General features: G+C 34.8%; 1 protein-coding gene across 2 annotated transcripts; it reads left to right on the forward strand.

Moving 5' to 3' along the window:
- On the forward strand, positions 1,243–15,565 carry LOC109833913 (ribulose-phosphate 3-epimerase, chloroplastic-like). Of its 2 annotated transcripts, XR_002245380.1 has the most exons (10): positions 1,244–1,500; positions 1,634–1,739; positions 9,791–9,931; positions 10,102–10,215; positions 10,734–10,812; positions 11,725–11,834; positions 11,942–11,998; positions 13,721–13,790; positions 13,894–14,010; positions 15,304–15,565. XR_002245380.1 is itself a non-coding variant. In XM_020401773.1 (9 exons), exons 1-9 carry the CDS (start codon positions 1,397–1,399, stop codon positions 13,941–13,943), a joined length of 831 nt encoding a protein of 276 aa, XP_020257362.1. In that variant the 5' UTR covers positions 1,243–1,396; the 3' UTR covers positions 13,944–14,014. The 2 variants fall into 2 exon arrangements, 1 of the variants encoding a protein (XP_020257362.1); XM_020401773.1 differs by lacking the exon at positions 15,304–15,565 and having other exon boundaries at positions 1,243–1,500; positions 13,894–14,014.

A 17,050-nucleotide genomic window follows, 5' to 3' on the forward strand; every position in this document is an offset into this window, starting at 1 on the left:
AATTAGTGATAATTATATTTAATTGAATGACTTTGCAGGATATTTTAGGAAATCAAAAGTTTGACACACATATTCTCTTTTGTAAATAGTATAGATATAGATATAAATATAGTTATAGATATAGATCAGATGAGTCTTGAATTTTCCACTCAACAGTTAAAGTGGGACCCATAGGTAACAACTCATTGTTCCACTCAATCTATCTACTATTAAAAGTTGCTAGCATTGGTTGCTCTTGAGTCCTTTAACTTTACTACTTAAACCCTTTAAATGCTCACTCAATAGTCGATATAGGACTATGTTAGGGTATTACATTGACACCTAAATTTCATTTGACCATCTTTGCTCATCAAATTAGTTTATATAAATTGAGCTATATCCTTCTAACGAATTGGGATCCTCTCCTAATGAATCCTCTCCTAATATCTCCTAATAAGAAGATCTTGGCCTTTGATTTATCAATCAAATGCCAAGATCTTATCCTTATCTCCCCCCTACTTTTGTGCATGAGAAGATCTTGACCTTTGATTGATAAATCAATGGTCAAGATCTCATTAGGAGATATTAGGAACCCTATCATTAGGAGAGGATCCGGATCCCCTTCTAACGGGTTAGTCTAATACACACAGAAAAAAAAAAGGAAAAAAGAAAAACAAAAGAAAAAGAAGAAGCACTCAAGCACCAAAATACTTCCAAGTCTTTTCAGTTGACAAGATAGTCAACGGTCGCACTAGCCAAAATACCGTCTAAAAATAATTGCAAAAATAATGGCTTCATTTAGATGGGCAATGGGCAGGCCTTTGAGGGAGCCAACAAAATGATGCGCATACCTCGGAGAGTCCTAATATTTTCATACAAATATTTGGCACTTAAACAAAATCGGCATAAAAGCTTTGGAGCAACAAGAATCATCCCTTTGTACCCACAATGTTTTGATGTCCTATGAAGAAAAAATTAAGTACCTCGTAGATTATATATATAATATATGCTACTTTCTTATACGCGGTTCAAATGATCAACATGATGCACTACAAACTCGTAACTTTATTTGCCACCAAAATTGAGTTCTTGTCTGGTAATCGTGGGGTTTGAATTGACTGCGTAGAAATATATTATATATTTCCTCTTTTGAACCAAAAGAACGCTTTCAGAAAATTTACAAGAATATCCACGAATATCTCACTCGCCTAATTTTGCGGATGACTGCAGATAACAAGAGGAAAAGGCTGCGGTTGAGAACGTGTCACCCACAACCTCCTCATTTTTTGTTTCGGTCTGAAAACAACCGAAAAAGTAAAGAGAAAAAAAAAAAACGTTGAATCAAAGCCAACGAAATAAAAAAGGAGATAAAACCCAACAAAATCAGCATCTCTCTGCTCTAAAGAGAATCGAGAAGATGATGATCTCTTCAGCAACAGCAGCAGCTGCTTCATCTTCTTCCTCTCTCTGCTCTCGCAAGCTCTCCCTCTTCTCTCCTCCCCAAAAATCCCTCTCTCCGAGGTCAACGCTCTATCCTTTTTCATCTTGGAATTTTATCAAACAGCTGTTGTTCATGTCTCATTCTTCGTGAATTTTGTGTGTGTGTGTGTGTGTGTTTTTTTTCTTTTTCCTTTTTTTTTTCCGGTTGTTGCAGAAGGAGGTTCTGTGTTAAGGCATCGAGAGTTGATAAATTCTCGAAAAGCGATGTAATTGTCTCCCCTTCCATCCTCTCGGCTAATTTCGCCAAGCTCGGCGAGCAGGTAAACAATGTTAGGTTGTGTATTTATGTGCTCTGTGGAAATTAAATTATTGACATGAATTTATTAAGTTCGGGTCATACTCTTTCTCCGTGATAGTCGCTTGACTTAGTGGAGAGATTGAACATGCTTAAATCTTGTACTGAAGGAAGTGTGTTATTTCAATAGGAAATATCAAGTGTTTATTATTGTCAGATGCGGAAGTTAGAATAACTGAGAGGGTCTGATATATGTTCGTTGTTTGGTCTAAAATGGTAGATGATCAAGAGAGGAAATACAACGAAATGTGCCCAGAAGAGACGATCACGAAATCAGGAATTGCAAATTGTGATAGAAATTTTCGGTGTCATGATTTTTTAGGATATTTCAAATTCTGTGGTCGGTAGAAGGTCACCCTGAAATTTTGGTGAATTAGTTTTCTCAAAATCAGGTCAAAATAGATTTAAACAAATTGGTTAATTCCAATTTATGATGTTTTTTGTTTTCAAAAAATTGGTCCTCAAATGCACGAGTTGCCAATTGTCAACCCTTTTATAAGTTGAAACTTAAACTAATGCACTAATCGAGTTTAATCCTTTGTTCATATAATCTCTACATTCTTCTGGATTCTACTTAAGTGACAAAGGTCTGTTTACTCTGCATAGTATCTAATAAGGATGTTGATTCACTGTTACTGTTAAGAGATTTAGGCATGTCTATGCACCGTTCTTGCAATGAGATCAAGTTTTATCTGTTAGATCAATAAAAGATAAACTTTTGCTTTAAGAGATGAAATCCTAATCAATCCTAAGATTGTTCATATCAAACTATTAAGATAATTAATAAAATGCAGAACCATACTTGAATCCATGGAGTAGGATATGATTCTTGAGTTTTGAAATGTAGATCTTCCAAATATTTTACGTATACCCTCTTCCTTAGAGAAATCCTAATCTTTCTGAAGATGAGAAATCAAAAGAGATTGTATGCAGAGATTTGGGGAACCACAACCCTATTTATAACTAAATCCAGTTATTCATAATTATCAACTCAGCCCATCATATAATTAACAATTATATTTTGATCTTTACACATAGGAGGCACATACTTTAATTATGCATTAAAAGCTCAAACTCTAAATTAGATCATTTTAATGGGCTAACATTAATTGATAGCACACAATACACATTTATTTTCTATATTGGCCCATCATTAGATATAAGTCCAACAATCTCTCACTTGGGCCATATATGTTATTATATTGTGAATTATGATGTAACTGTGTGAGCTCATGAATTTTGCTATCAGATAATATGCATCTTTAACAATCTCATCCATTAGTTGTATTGACATAGGATCAAGGCGATTTTTATTGCATTTGTCACAACTAGACCCATCAATGATCACGTATATCAATACAACCAACGACACAGATCAAGCATGGATGTGTAGTATGAAAATTACATGTAATGAGATCTTAACATGCCTATTTCCAACTGGTCCACCTTAACACCTTAGTGAGATCAAACTATACAAAAATCAGAGTGAATATGAACTGAATATTTTATACTGCAATAAATAACAATACAATATCCATAAAACCATAACCAATGTGTCTACGAACAAAAGCATCTAAAATGCAAACCCTCACTAAAATGATATATCTTGAAGAGATAAAACACCTATATGAGTAGTGTGCTCATGAAAGACCTTGGGTGGTAATTCCTTAGTCACCGCAATCATAGAGTTTGTTCCAATGTGCTTTATAGATACAAATCCACTATGAACTCTTTCTTTAACAACTAGTACTTGATGTCTATATATTTCGACTTCGTTGAGCTCCTATTGTTGTTAGAATACAACACTGCTAACTTATTATCACAAAATAACTTAAGTGGTCTTTCAATGCCATCTACAATTCGTAGTCCAGTGACAAAATTCCGCAACCATATTTCATGATTAGATGCCTCACAGCATTCAACAAACTCAGCTGTCATGGTGGATGAAGCTATGAGTGTCTGCTTAGCACTCTTCCAAGAGATAGCTCCTCTAGCAAATAGGTAGATATAGTCCGAAGTAGATTTCATACTATCTTGGCATCCAGCAAAATTAGAGTCAGAATACCCAAACAATCTCTAACTGGTCCGACCTCTAAAACGTGAGCATGTATTATTTTGTTCTCTACAAATACCTCAAGGCTCGCTTGGCTGCTTTCCAGTTATCCATTCCAGGATTACTTAAGTATCTGCTCAACATTCCAACTACGTACGCAATATCCGAACGTGTACATACTTGAACATATATGAGACTTCCCACTGCTGACGCATAAGAATCTGCTGCATCTCTTTAATCTTAAAATTATTCTTAGGGCATTGATTGAGATTGAATTTATTTCCCTTAGCCACAGGGGTGTCACCTGGCTTATAATTTTGCTTGCCAAATCTTTTAAGAACCTTCTTAATATAGCCCTTTTGTGATAACCCAAGTATACCCCGAGAGCGATCCCGGTGTATCTGTATACCTAATATAAAAGAGGCGTCCCCAAGATCTTTCATCTCAATTTTTTTTGATAGAAATCTCTTAGTTTGGTGCAATAAGCATATATCGTTACTGGCAAGCAATATGTCATCGACATATAAAACCAGAAAAATATGCTTACTGCCACTGAAGTTGTGGTATACACTATCATCGACTACATTCATCTCAAAATCGAATGAGATGATAACTTGATGAAACTTGTAATACCACTAACACGAAGCTTGCTTAAGCCCATAGATGAATTTCTTCAATTGGCAAACCATCTTCGTTGTATCTCCCGACACAAAATTTTTTGGCTGCACCATATATATTGTTTCATGAAGGCCGCCATTGAGAAATGCAAGCTTACATCCATTTGATGTAGCTCAAGATCAAAATGTGCCACAAGTGTCATTATTATCTTGAAAGAGTCTTTCGATGAAACCGGAGAGAAACTTTCTTTATAGTTGATGCATTCTTTCTGTATAAAACCTTTAGCGATAAGACAAGCTTTATACCTTTCCATATCGCATTTTGAATCCCTCTTGGTTTTAAATATCCATTTACAATCAATGGGCTTTGCACCTTCAGGCAACGGGACAAGCTCCCAGACGTTATTGTCCTTCATAGACTTTATCTCCTCATTCATGACATCAATCCACTATTGAGATTTAGAATTTTTTATGGCTTGATGAAAGTTGATTGGATCATCTTTCACCTTCCCGATGTCATCTTCATATTCTTGGAGAAATATAATATAATCATTTGGAACCGCACTTCTCCTTTCTCTAGTGGATCTTCTTAATGGCACAGGTTCTTAAGGTGACGTCGTGACAGAGTTTGTTCTTCTGGAACAATTTCTGGTACGAGAGGTTCTATGATATTGTCTTGATTTGAATATGTTTCTTAAACAATGTCAGGAATAGAAACGTGATCAATGTCAATAGTAGCTATGGGAATATTAATATATTCCTCTTCAAAGACAAAGTCTTTAACATTATCTCCCCCCACAAACTCAACATCCTCAAAGAAGCGGGCGTTTCCCGTCTCAAATCTTGACTTGGAAACAAGATCATAAAATTTATAACCCCAGGATCTCTCAGAGTAACCAATAAAGTAGTATCTGACTATTGTAAAGTCTAGTTTCTTTTCGTGTAGCCTATAAGGCCTAGTCTCAGCTGGACATCCCTAAATGTGCAGATGTTCTAGACTAGGCTTTTTGCATGTACAAAGTTCATAAGGGGTTTTGGCAGTTACTTTTGTGGATACTTTATTGACTATGTAAGCTGTAGTCTTTAATGTTTCTCCCCAGAGAGATTATGATAAGTTAGAATGTCTAATCATACTCTTTACTATGTCATTGAGAGTTCTATTTCGTCTTTCGACAACACCATTCATGATAGGAGAACCAGACATGGTGTGTTGTGAGACGATACCGCACTCTAGAAATTTAGCAACTGGTCCTGGACATTGTTCACCTGAACTGTCATACCTGCCGTAATACTCACCCCCATGGTCAGATCTAACACTTTTAATATTTTGTTGAGTTGGTTCTCAACTTCATCTTTGTAAGTTTTGAACACGTCCAGTGATTGAGGCTTTTTATGTATGAGATTAAGGTAGCCATAACGCAAAAAATCGTTTATGAACGTGATAAATATTATTGATCATTCCAAAAAAACTATAGGGAATGACCCATAAATATTTGTGTATCAGTTCTAAGATGTTTGTAGCTCTGTTGGCACCAAATCTCCTTATGTTTGTTTGTTTCCCTTTTATGCAATTAGTACAAATTTTAAAATTTGTAAAATCAAGGGGATCTGAAATCCCGTCTGACACAAGTCTTTTAATTCTCCTTTTGGAGATGTGACTTAATCTCTTGTGTCATAACGAAGCAAAATTCTCATTGATCAATTTTCTCTTTACACATTGAGTGCTTAATTGCAAGATTTCATGATATGAAGCAACCATATCAAACAAATAAAGGGCATCAGCATAAGATAAAGAACCGGTACCAATCATATTTGAATTCTGAAAAAGACTAAACTTGGCATTTCTAAAAGAACAAAAATAACCAAATTTGTTTAATACTAGAATAGAAATCAAACTCCGTCTGAATGACGGTACTACATAAGTCTCTTATAAATCCAAATAACAATCGGACTTTAACAATAATTTAAATGTCCTAATTGCCTCAATTTCAACATTCTTGCCATTGCCCATATAAATATATCTTTCACTATCACTTGGCTTTCGGCAGCTCAGATATCCCTGCATAGATACACTGATGTTAGTTGTGACAGCAAAATCTAACCACCACATGTGTCTAGGTACCGAACATAAATTAACCTTAAAACAAATAAAAATTGAAGAGTGTATCTTTCTTTGTACGCCATGTGTGATAGTTGGTACATTTTTTCTTCTTATGTCCTGTAACCTCACAAAAGAAACAACTATCTCCATTATTTATCTTCTGTTGTTTTTTTATGGTTGAGCTTCTGCAGCTTCTTTATTTTTCATTCTTTTCTTCCCTTTGTCCTTAGAAATACTAGTCAAATGAGCACTTTCTGTCTTCTCTTGCTTCGACCTTTCCTCTTCTTGCACACAATATGAGATAAGGTCATTAAGAGACCAAGCTTTTTTTTTTTTTGTAATTGTAGCTTACTTTGAATTGACTGAAATGTGGGGGAAGAGATATAAGAACCAAATGCACAAGCAAGTCCTCAGAGAGTTAAAGCTTAAGTGCTTTCAGCTTCGAAGCAGTGTGAGACATCTCTATGATGTACTCTCTAATGTTCTATTTCCCTTTGTATCTCATTGAGATAAGATTTGCCAAAAGTATACTAGTTTCAGCCTTTTCATTATTGGCAAACCTTTTCTCAATGTCCTCAATGAACTCTTTGACAGTAGTTATCTTCTCAGACATAGTGCTGTTGAGTGCTTCTGGAATGATCCTCTTGATAATCATCATATACATGTGATATGACTTCTTCCAACCTCTCCATATCCCTTTTCTCATCAGTAAAACTTTTATCTGTAAGAGGTGTAGGAGAAAGAAGCCTTAACGCAAGATCGAGATTCATGACTCCGAGAACTATCATAACATTCTCTTGCCATTACTTGAAGTTGGTGTCATTTAGCATAGGAATGGAATTAATGTTGATAGTAATTTTTGAAGCAGAACTAACAGCTGAATCAGAAAATAATATAAGAAAATAAATAAGCTCACATAAGAAACCAAATCAAAATTTATGAATCCAAAATTGGCAATACCCGTCTTAAGATACCTAACACAACATTAATATTTAGTCTTTGGACAGAAATATTAATTTGTAAGTGGCACTCTTGATATAGTGATCAAATATTGATAATAAGACATGTTTAAATAATAAACTTTTCTTTGGACTGATTTATTGTTCACATGTTAAACCGAATAATTGTCACATATTTATCACCACGGGTATGCATATGATTCATTCAAATATCAACAGTTTTTTGGGTTGATTAATATTTGCATAAACCATATACATACTACCATTTGATGTTTAAAATAAATTAATCTTCACAAGATAGGTTACTTTGGTAACATGTTGTCTCAATCAATTCTTTTCAACACATCATATATTTTTAATAAACTTTAATACCAAAATTTTGAATCCAATAAACAAATAAAATTTAAATTCCAAAATCTAAAAGGGAGCCCATCACTGCAGGCAGGCCTAATACAATTTAAAAAAATATATGTATATATATAAGCCTAATATTGCAGGTGGGCCTGGATGCTCATGGTTAGCCCGTCCGTTTCCCCTTTTTTTAAGAATGAGCCAGTTAAGGAGGGGCGACCCACTTAATAACACTGTTTTTTTTAAAACGGCCCAGTGATGCAACTACGACCCACTTGAAATTCCTATGCTTTTTTTTGCTGACACTGTAGCGACAATGGCAGAAAAATCCAACACTGTAACAATTTTTTTTGCCGACACTGTAGTGGTAGATAGCACTGTTGCATTTTTTTGGGAGATTTCTAGCTTGAAATCTTTCTTTGATCAAATAATCATGAATACATAATGAAAACTGAATTAAAACATCTAAATTTCTCAAAAAAGTCTTGCATATTCATGACATGATGATCAAACCCTAATTTTCAATCAAACATGAATTCTTCTAAATTGGATTCAGAAAATTCAAAATATAATAACCCTTTTGAATCCAAAATTATGAAGAATATATAAGAGTAAGAACTACCAAATTTTATTCTCAAATTAAACAATTCAAAAGGAAGGATTTTTAGATTTGAGAACATACAAGAGAATCACATCACAAATTAAAATTGATTCTCAATAGATTAGCATGAACACCGCTATGATATCAATTGTCAGATCAAGAAAAGATAAACTTTTACTTTAAGAGATGAAACCCTAATCAATCCAAAGATTGTTCATGTCAAACTGTTGAGATAATTAAGAATATATGGAACCATACCTGAATCCATGGAGTAGGACGTGATTCTTAAGTTTTTAGATGTAGATCTTACAAATCTTGTACGTATATCCTCCTCCTTAGAGAAATCCTAATTTTTCTGAAGATGGGGAATCATAAAGAGATTGTACGTAGAGATTTGGGGAATCACAACTATATTTATAACTGAATCCAGTTATTTATAATTATCAATTCAGCCCTGTCTCTACACATAGGAGGCCTATACTTTAATTATGCATTAAAAGCTCAAACCATAAATTAGATCACTTTAATGGGCTAAGCTTAATTGATAGCACACAATACACATTTATTTAATATATTGGCCCATCATTGGACATAAATCCAACACCATCAGCTTGTTATTTAACTTTATTCAGCACTTGATTCTCTTAATTGTGTTCAAAAGATCCTATATTTGCTAAGGGATAACATCATATGCTGTTCCTTAATTTAATACATGTCTGCACTTCTAGTCCAATCTGGTTTACTGTAACTAAAAAACGCTGAAAAAATGGGACTTAAATCATCTACTTGCCCAGCTACCATATACCAGTTGAGGTTTATTTCATGATTTATAAAGGGTCGTTAGCAACATTAAAATCTTAATTCAGGATATAAATTAGGACTGGACTCTCATTAAGTTACAAGGTCAATCAATTGCTTCTACTGGATTGCATACGCAAAAGTGAAACTTTAGTAATTACCATTAATTAATAGAGTAAAAGAAATATTCTTCGTCTTGAGATGAATTCGATTTTTGATGATGAAGATCATCTCTCTTCATTTTGAAATTATAATCATAATAATATCTATTATTGCTTCCAATCTTTCAAGTGAGAAAGAAGGATAATGACAATTGAGAAAGTTTACACACACTTTTGACTGATAAGTATCCACCTGTCCGGGGAAATACATCTATGTCCCAGCATATAGTATGCAACTGTGCAATTCTTGCAGCTTGGCTTATTAGTATCTCAACTTTTATAGAGACTATACTGATAGAGATCTTCTGATTATTGCATTCATCTTCAGATGCATATATCTTTTTATATATTGAATTGTGAGCTGTAATTATTTAGGTGAAAGCAGTGGAAGTTGCAGGATGTGACTGGATTCATGTTGATGTGATGGATGGGCGTTTTGTGCCAAATATCACCATAGGACCTCTTGTGGTTGATGCTTTACGTCCAGTTACTGATCTACCATTGGATGTGCATTTGGTATGACAAGCTTCTCATTTCATTCCTTAGCATTTCCTTCATATTATTACAGTTGGTGTATTTTTCATTGGTTACAAGTTGAATTGTGTTGCTTTCATGAGATTCGTATCTATAATTCTATTGATTAGGATGTTCTACAAACTCACTGGACTTGTAATCAAATTTTGCAGATGATTGTAGAACCTGAGCAGCGAGTTCCAGACTTTATCAAGGCCGGTGCAGACATTGTCAGCGTTCACTGTGAGCAGTCTGCAACAATTCATCTGCATCGGACAATTGATCAGGTAAGGCCACAGAACTTACTCTTTGAGAGACTAGAATAATCTAATCGATGACGAGAAACTTCTTATTTTTGTTCTAAAGCATGATTATAACTCTTCTAGTCTGATCCTGATAGAAATCAGCGATACTTATCATGTCAAAATTAATGTAATTGTAGAGGCCTATTTGGTGTCATGGCTAGTTGTCTAAACGGCTTGGAATCCATGTGACCATAAAGGGGAGCCCCTATTGGAGTTTGAGGTCCAGAATATTTAGTCATCTATGCATCCTTTCTTCTGTCCTGAGTGTGAATAATTATTTCTTCATTGCTTTTTTCTTTAATCACGTTTACTAAAAATGCATTTATAAGCCACTTTTGACATACAACTCAATGATCAATGCAACTAGCTTACCATATCATTTCAGCTGTATATTGTATTATTATAATGTAGTTTTTCCTTACGTATCATTTATATATTTACTTGTCTGTATTATTCCATTTGACATGTGACAGTTGACAATATTTTTTGTATAATTTCAGATAAAAAGTCTGGGAGCGAAAGCTGGAGTTGTCTTAAATCCTGGAACTCCATTGTCAGCTATAGAATACGTGCTGGATGGTAAGAATATATTGGTGGATGCATCAAGTTATTCAGTATCAAGAATTCCATGTAGCAAAATTACTGCTATAAAGCTATTTATATCTAAAGTTTGTTGTTCTGGTCATTCTGAAATGTTCTTGCTGACTTTACTTTCTTTTTTGAGTTAGTTGCAAGATGAAGAGACCTGTAAGATACATGTCTTGAAATAACATGTCATTGAACAAAATAGGAGATGGGAACATGCTTTTCCTATAATCGACTGACAGTATGCAAGGGAATTAGTATTTCTGAGCAGTTGATTTAGCTATGGGAAAAGAAATTATTTGAACATTTTAAAAAAGTAAATTTTCAGGAATAATCAATGCTATGGTATTTATTAATTAACTGTTGGAATAATTGGCAAGTAGACCCAAAAGGTTTAGAACTTGATAACATATAAGACTGAGGCTGATGTTTCATATCAAAGATTTAGGATGGGTTGAATTAAGATGTTGAGTATGGTGATTCAGGATTTGAAGAAGGTTTTTGGACCTTAAATTTTGGTTTTTGGAAGGAAATAAAATGCTGAAATTCATTGTCTCTTCTGTTCATGCTCACTTTGCCAATGTTCACTGAACACTCTATGCTAAGGCTTTCTTTGGAGGCCACCCATCCTAGTACTGCTACTACTGAGCATCCTTAGAGTTCACTGTAGTTATTATATAGTTGGCATCTTACTAAGGCATATTCATGCGAGTCTAACTGCTTTTGATTGAGATGTCTATGTAGAAAATACCCCAAAATGCTTGCTCTCCATTTTCATTAATACTTCATGTTGAGTATCTCTGTTGTTTTCTATGTTATAAGCTCTATTTTTAGAAGAAATCATTAATACAGTAACACTATAGTCATTACTGGACCCTGATGTGTTACCTCTTATTACCTGGACAGCGGTGGATTTGGTCTTGATCATGTCAGTTAACCCTGGCTTTGGTGGCCAGAGTTTTATTGAGAGTCAAGTTAAGAAAATATCAGACTTGAGAAGATTATGCGCTGAAAAGGTAATATTGACTGCTAAGTGCCGACTTCTTTGAGTAGTATTGTTTTCTTCTTTCCTCATTTTTACTTAGTGCAGAAAACATAACTATTGTCATATCTTGAACTGCAGGGGGTGAACCCATGGATTGAAGTGGACGGCGGAGTTAGTCCATCGAATGCATATAAGGTGACCTTCTTGTAACCAATTTGTAAATGCGTTTCTTGGACTCCCTACTTTCTCTGTGACTATTAGGAGCAGGATATCAGTTATTTTCTTCTTTACATTTTATAAGCATACTCTGACCTCTGTCTTTTGCATGTTGCTGCTTGCCGGACTACCTTTTAAATATTTTTGCATTGGGTCCATAGGAAAGGGGCTGTACCGTTGTAGACATATTTAGCATAACCTCTCAAATAGGATATGTCATGTCAGTTAGTACATTTAGTGTCCATATTGAAGAGCCTGAGAGATGACACTCATCATATTACTATATTAGTTCCATGTGTAATTTTCTTGGTGGTAGAAGGTAGTCTCATGTAATAGATAACAACCTATCCTTTTCCAGGACATCTGTACCTCTATAAATCCTCATACACGAGTAGTATGTTCTTCCATGTAAGTTTAGGTTTTATAACTGGGCATGAATATTGATCAGAGGATGGGCATGTGATACTTCTGTGGTTCACGTAATTGGTGCATGTGATGAGGGTCAACTGTCAACTAAGTATGAAAATTGATCAAAGCATGTACACAACATGCAGCATGGGTAGGACATGGATACAAACACAGGACACTGCAATTTCTCAAAAATGACACGGGAACAAGGCAACACAAGGACATGCCATTAGGCAATTTAAGAATAAGAAGAATGAGAGAGTTGACAGACCTGCATACATGTTCACACCCAAGATTCTGAGTAAATATTTATAATAATATAGAACATACAGTTATTACATATATGATAAAGTTTTGGCCTACCATACATTTTTATAACTTTGCAAAAGGAATTGAACTTGGCTGTTCACCTTTATATAGGATAGCCAAATGCAACTACATTATCCTAGTTTTATATAAAAATGTATGGTAAGTCAATATTTTGATGGCTTTTTTCTGCTAAAGTATAGCTTTTATGTGTAATTGGAAGTAACTGAACACCTCAAACATGTAATTTGAATTAATAAGATCATGATTACTCTGAGATATGTGACCAAGAAGTGTATAACAGTGTTCTATGTTGAAACATGTATATATAATGGAGATCATGTTTCAGTAATTTCACTACACGTATCCAAGGAGTGACCTTGCAAGTGTTGATGTCTGACACATGTGTCGGTGCGACATGGGTACACCTGCACAGTGGAAGTGCCCATTGATATAGTCAATATTTAGATATAGTTCTAATATGAAGATAAGTTATATTGAGTGGTGCTTGTTAAGTGGTGAAGATGAATTGACGAAGTGTACGGCCGGGGTCAAATCTAGGGAGAGGCATACCTATTTCGTACAAAAGATCAACCTTTCATATCAGTCCAATATGCAGCCAATTAATGTAACTTGAGGTGAAACTTGCAAAGGGTCATTTTCTTTTGTCATTTTTCTATTTGCCAGGACGAATTTTTGTATGCATCTTCGATTTTTTATATGCATCTTCCGTAAGCATAGTTTGCTTGCTCATTGATCGGATGAGGACTGACTTCAACTGATGTGGGCATTTGAAAGAATTCAATCAGATGCCAGGATGTTCTTATAGATCTACCTTCAAGACTTTAAGCATGAACGCATTTAATTTGTATCATTATGTGGTACTTAGATTTTATCTTTTGATTGTAAGTTAATGTTACGATCTCTGTGGAATCTTGAATCGACTTCAATCTGGAGCATTTATACTTCAAAGACTATGGATGGCAGGTTATTGAGGCTGGAGCTAATGCCCTGGTTGCTGGTTCTGCCGTATTTGGAGCTAAAGATTATGCAGAAGGCATGATTTTTCCGATTCTTACAGTTGCCTCAGTACAATTTTGGGCTTATTCTTTTACATTTTCAATGATCTTTATGTGATTAACAAGTCACTGGTCTTGCAGCAATAAAAGGCATAAAGGCGAGTAGAAAGCCTGAACCAGTTGCAGTATGATAGTTGCAATGATTCGATAAGCATATACTTGCAGAAATCTTATCTTTCATTCTCCTCCTGTTCCAATGTAAGTTGCTTTGCATTTATGTATATTATATATGTATCTGGTGATTGACCTAAAAAGGAGCATTTTTAATTGAAAACCCAGCATCATTAATTGCTTGTTAACTGACTAAATTGGACTTTATTTAAGGGTTAATTTTAGAAAACCCCCCTCAACTATGAGGCTTGTCTTAGAAAACCCCCTCGGCTATTTTATCTCTAGAAAACCCCCCTCAAATTTGAGGGTGTTGTAGATAACCACCCTCAACTTTTAAAATATGACTAAACCCCCTTAACTAAGGGGTGTCTCACAAAACCCCTTTTATCTTTCTAGTTTTTTCAAATAACCCCTAATATTATTAATTTGAAATGTTCAATGACTAAAATGTCCTTGGTTGAAAAAAAATTCATGTGAGTTTAAAAACCCCACCCAATCAAATTATTAGACTTTGGTTCGACAAGTTTTGTTGAGGAAACTAATCTTCAAAAAAATTTAAAAGTTTCAATTGCTGCAAACATTACAAGCATGAATAAGCAGAAAATAAAAGAAGTTTAGTGTTTCAAAAAAGAAATAAAAAAATTAGATTTGCATGTAAACCTAGCAATGAAGATGGAGGAATAAGAAGATGGGGAAATAAAATGAAAGTTATTTTTAACCAAAAAAATAGTTAAAAAGGAACACTATAGTAAAAAAATTTAATGCCTTAGGGATAGTATGGTCATTTTAAATCATTTGTTCCTTTAGATTTAAATTATATTAGTTTAGGGGCTTAAGTGAGAAAAGTTGAGGGGGATAAATAATATTTTAAAAGTTGAAGGGGTCATCTACAACAACTCCATAGTTGAGGGGGGTTTTCTACAGTTAAAATAGTTGAGGGTTGTTTTCTAAAGTTAACCCTTTATTTAAGTGCACTGGTTTTTTATTTGTTAATGTTGATTGTTGGTGTTTGTATGTTTTTCCTTTGACATAAAATGAAAACTGTATGGAGCTGTGTTCTCCTGGAGCCCCGCTTTGAATTCCACCAAATACCATAGGATTTCTATTTCCTGAACAATTTTAATAGAATTTATATTCTTCACTTCTTGTGTGACTCTAGAGACTCTAGAGAGGCCATTTTGTAGATCACAGCCGTTCATTTACATCTAGAGTTCACTCACATGTATAACTGTTGTGATTCATTACGAACATAATAACACTACTCGTTTTCCTAACTTGTATACCTTATTTTTTTACTTTTTATATGCATTGAGCTTGCTATCCCTTGCTCAGCAGTTGCTTTCTCTGAGGCATGTGAAAACCCTGCTTTGTGTTTTGCAGATAACAATATTAAAAAAAAGTCGGGAGAAAGAACAGCATGTCAAGATGCACTGAATCTACCAAGAGAAGGCTGTTATCGGAGTTGTTTTATATGATTTGTGAATTGTATTATTTGATCCTGGGACATCTGAAAACAATCACAGAGGGGATTGAGCAAAGTTAAGTGGTGGTTGATAAAAAAATATATGTTGTTCTTGCTGTTTCTGTATCACGCACAGGACGTGGATGTGACATTCACTAGAGATTACAAAAGTTTTCAGCAGGAAATCTCCAAAGAAGAAATTTCATGTTTAAATTTTCAAAACCGACCTTTTTTTTTTTTACCAAAATCGACTCACTTTTTGCCACGTCAGCTTAATCTCATTCCTAAACAGTCGGGGTTGACAACCCCGACTGTTTAGGAGGTTGTTAAACCCTAATTAGACCCCGACTGTTTAGGATGTTGTTAAACCCCAATTAGAAGCCTTAAACCCGATTTTTTATGTCCTAAATAGTCTGTCTTGGCAACCCCGACTAATTAGGAAATGAGATTAAGCTGACGTGGCAAAAAGTGAGTCGATTTTGGTAATAAAAAAACGTGGGTCGGTTTTGAAAATTAAAACATGGTTTGAGGTTGTTTTGAAAATTTCTTCAATCTCCAAATGCACACATATAGTTGTTGTACTGTTGATAAGTAGGCAGCTAAAACTTTGCCTTCTGAGTGCTGATGAACCAAAAGGAATAAATCTATAGATGACTTGTACTCAGGAGCAGCACCTAGTGGGTGGTCCACGACTTGACTCACTTGTCCTTGGCTTTGTTTCTTGTTGGTGCTCGCTTTAATGCTTTTCTCATGCCATTACCAAACGACTAACGCTAGTGATATTGATACTAAAGCGCGGACAAAATTTTAAAACCCATCCTTTTAAACATTTATTTACAATTTTTGATCCAGTCATAACATAGTTAGCAATTTCGGCCTAGTTTCATGAAACTAGGTCGAAGAAATCGATAATTAAAACTTCACGGGATTGCGAATATTGTGAAGTTTTATTCACTAATTTAGACCTAGTTTCATGAAACTAGATCGAAAATACTAATTAAGTTAGGGCTTGGTCGAAAATTGTAAATATTAGTGCTAACTTAAAAGGTCTGTATCTCATTTAAAGAAAATGATACACGGACAAGGTAATATAAAACCAGAAATTAGTTCCGAAAAGATGTGCATCACTGATTTAAATTGTTCTTGCAAAATTGTCTTTCAATTTGATGGGTTGTAAGATTTGAATAAATGAAATCCTATGAATGGGTAGGAATATGCTATTATTAAGGTATCAACAGAAAGTGTTTTTAACGCTCTTTACGTTATCTCTGCTCGGTATTTGCCTCTTAACATTCAAGGTGTTGGTTCGATACAACATCTAATTATGTGAGATAACTTGCAACCAAATAAGACAAAACAAGATGCTTACAATTGAGAACGAAATTCGTGTGGACTTGGGGGAGGAAAAAAGTTGTGGGCCTTACAATTTGAGCAAAGGCGGTAGGTCCACATGCTAGTGCAAGTGGTAGGTGGATTTTGACGCTAGCGCTCATATGTGTTCATTGTGAAAGTTAGCGGTTGCTTGGTTGAGCAAAAAGCGGATCCGGATCCTCTCCTAATGAAAAGCTCTTAATATCTCATAATAAGAAGATCTTATCCTTTCATTTTCATCACGACCTTTCATTTTCTCATCCATCCTTGTGGGTCCCCCTCCCAACTCTTCAC

Source organism: Asparagus officinalis, chromosome 3, assembly GCF_001876935.1.
Source record: "Asparagus officinalis chromosome 3, Aspof.V1, whole genome shotgun sequence".
In the NCBI taxonomy this organism is placed as follows: Eukaryota; Viridiplantae; Streptophyta; class Magnoliopsida; order Asparagales; family Asparagaceae; genus Asparagus; species Asparagus officinalis.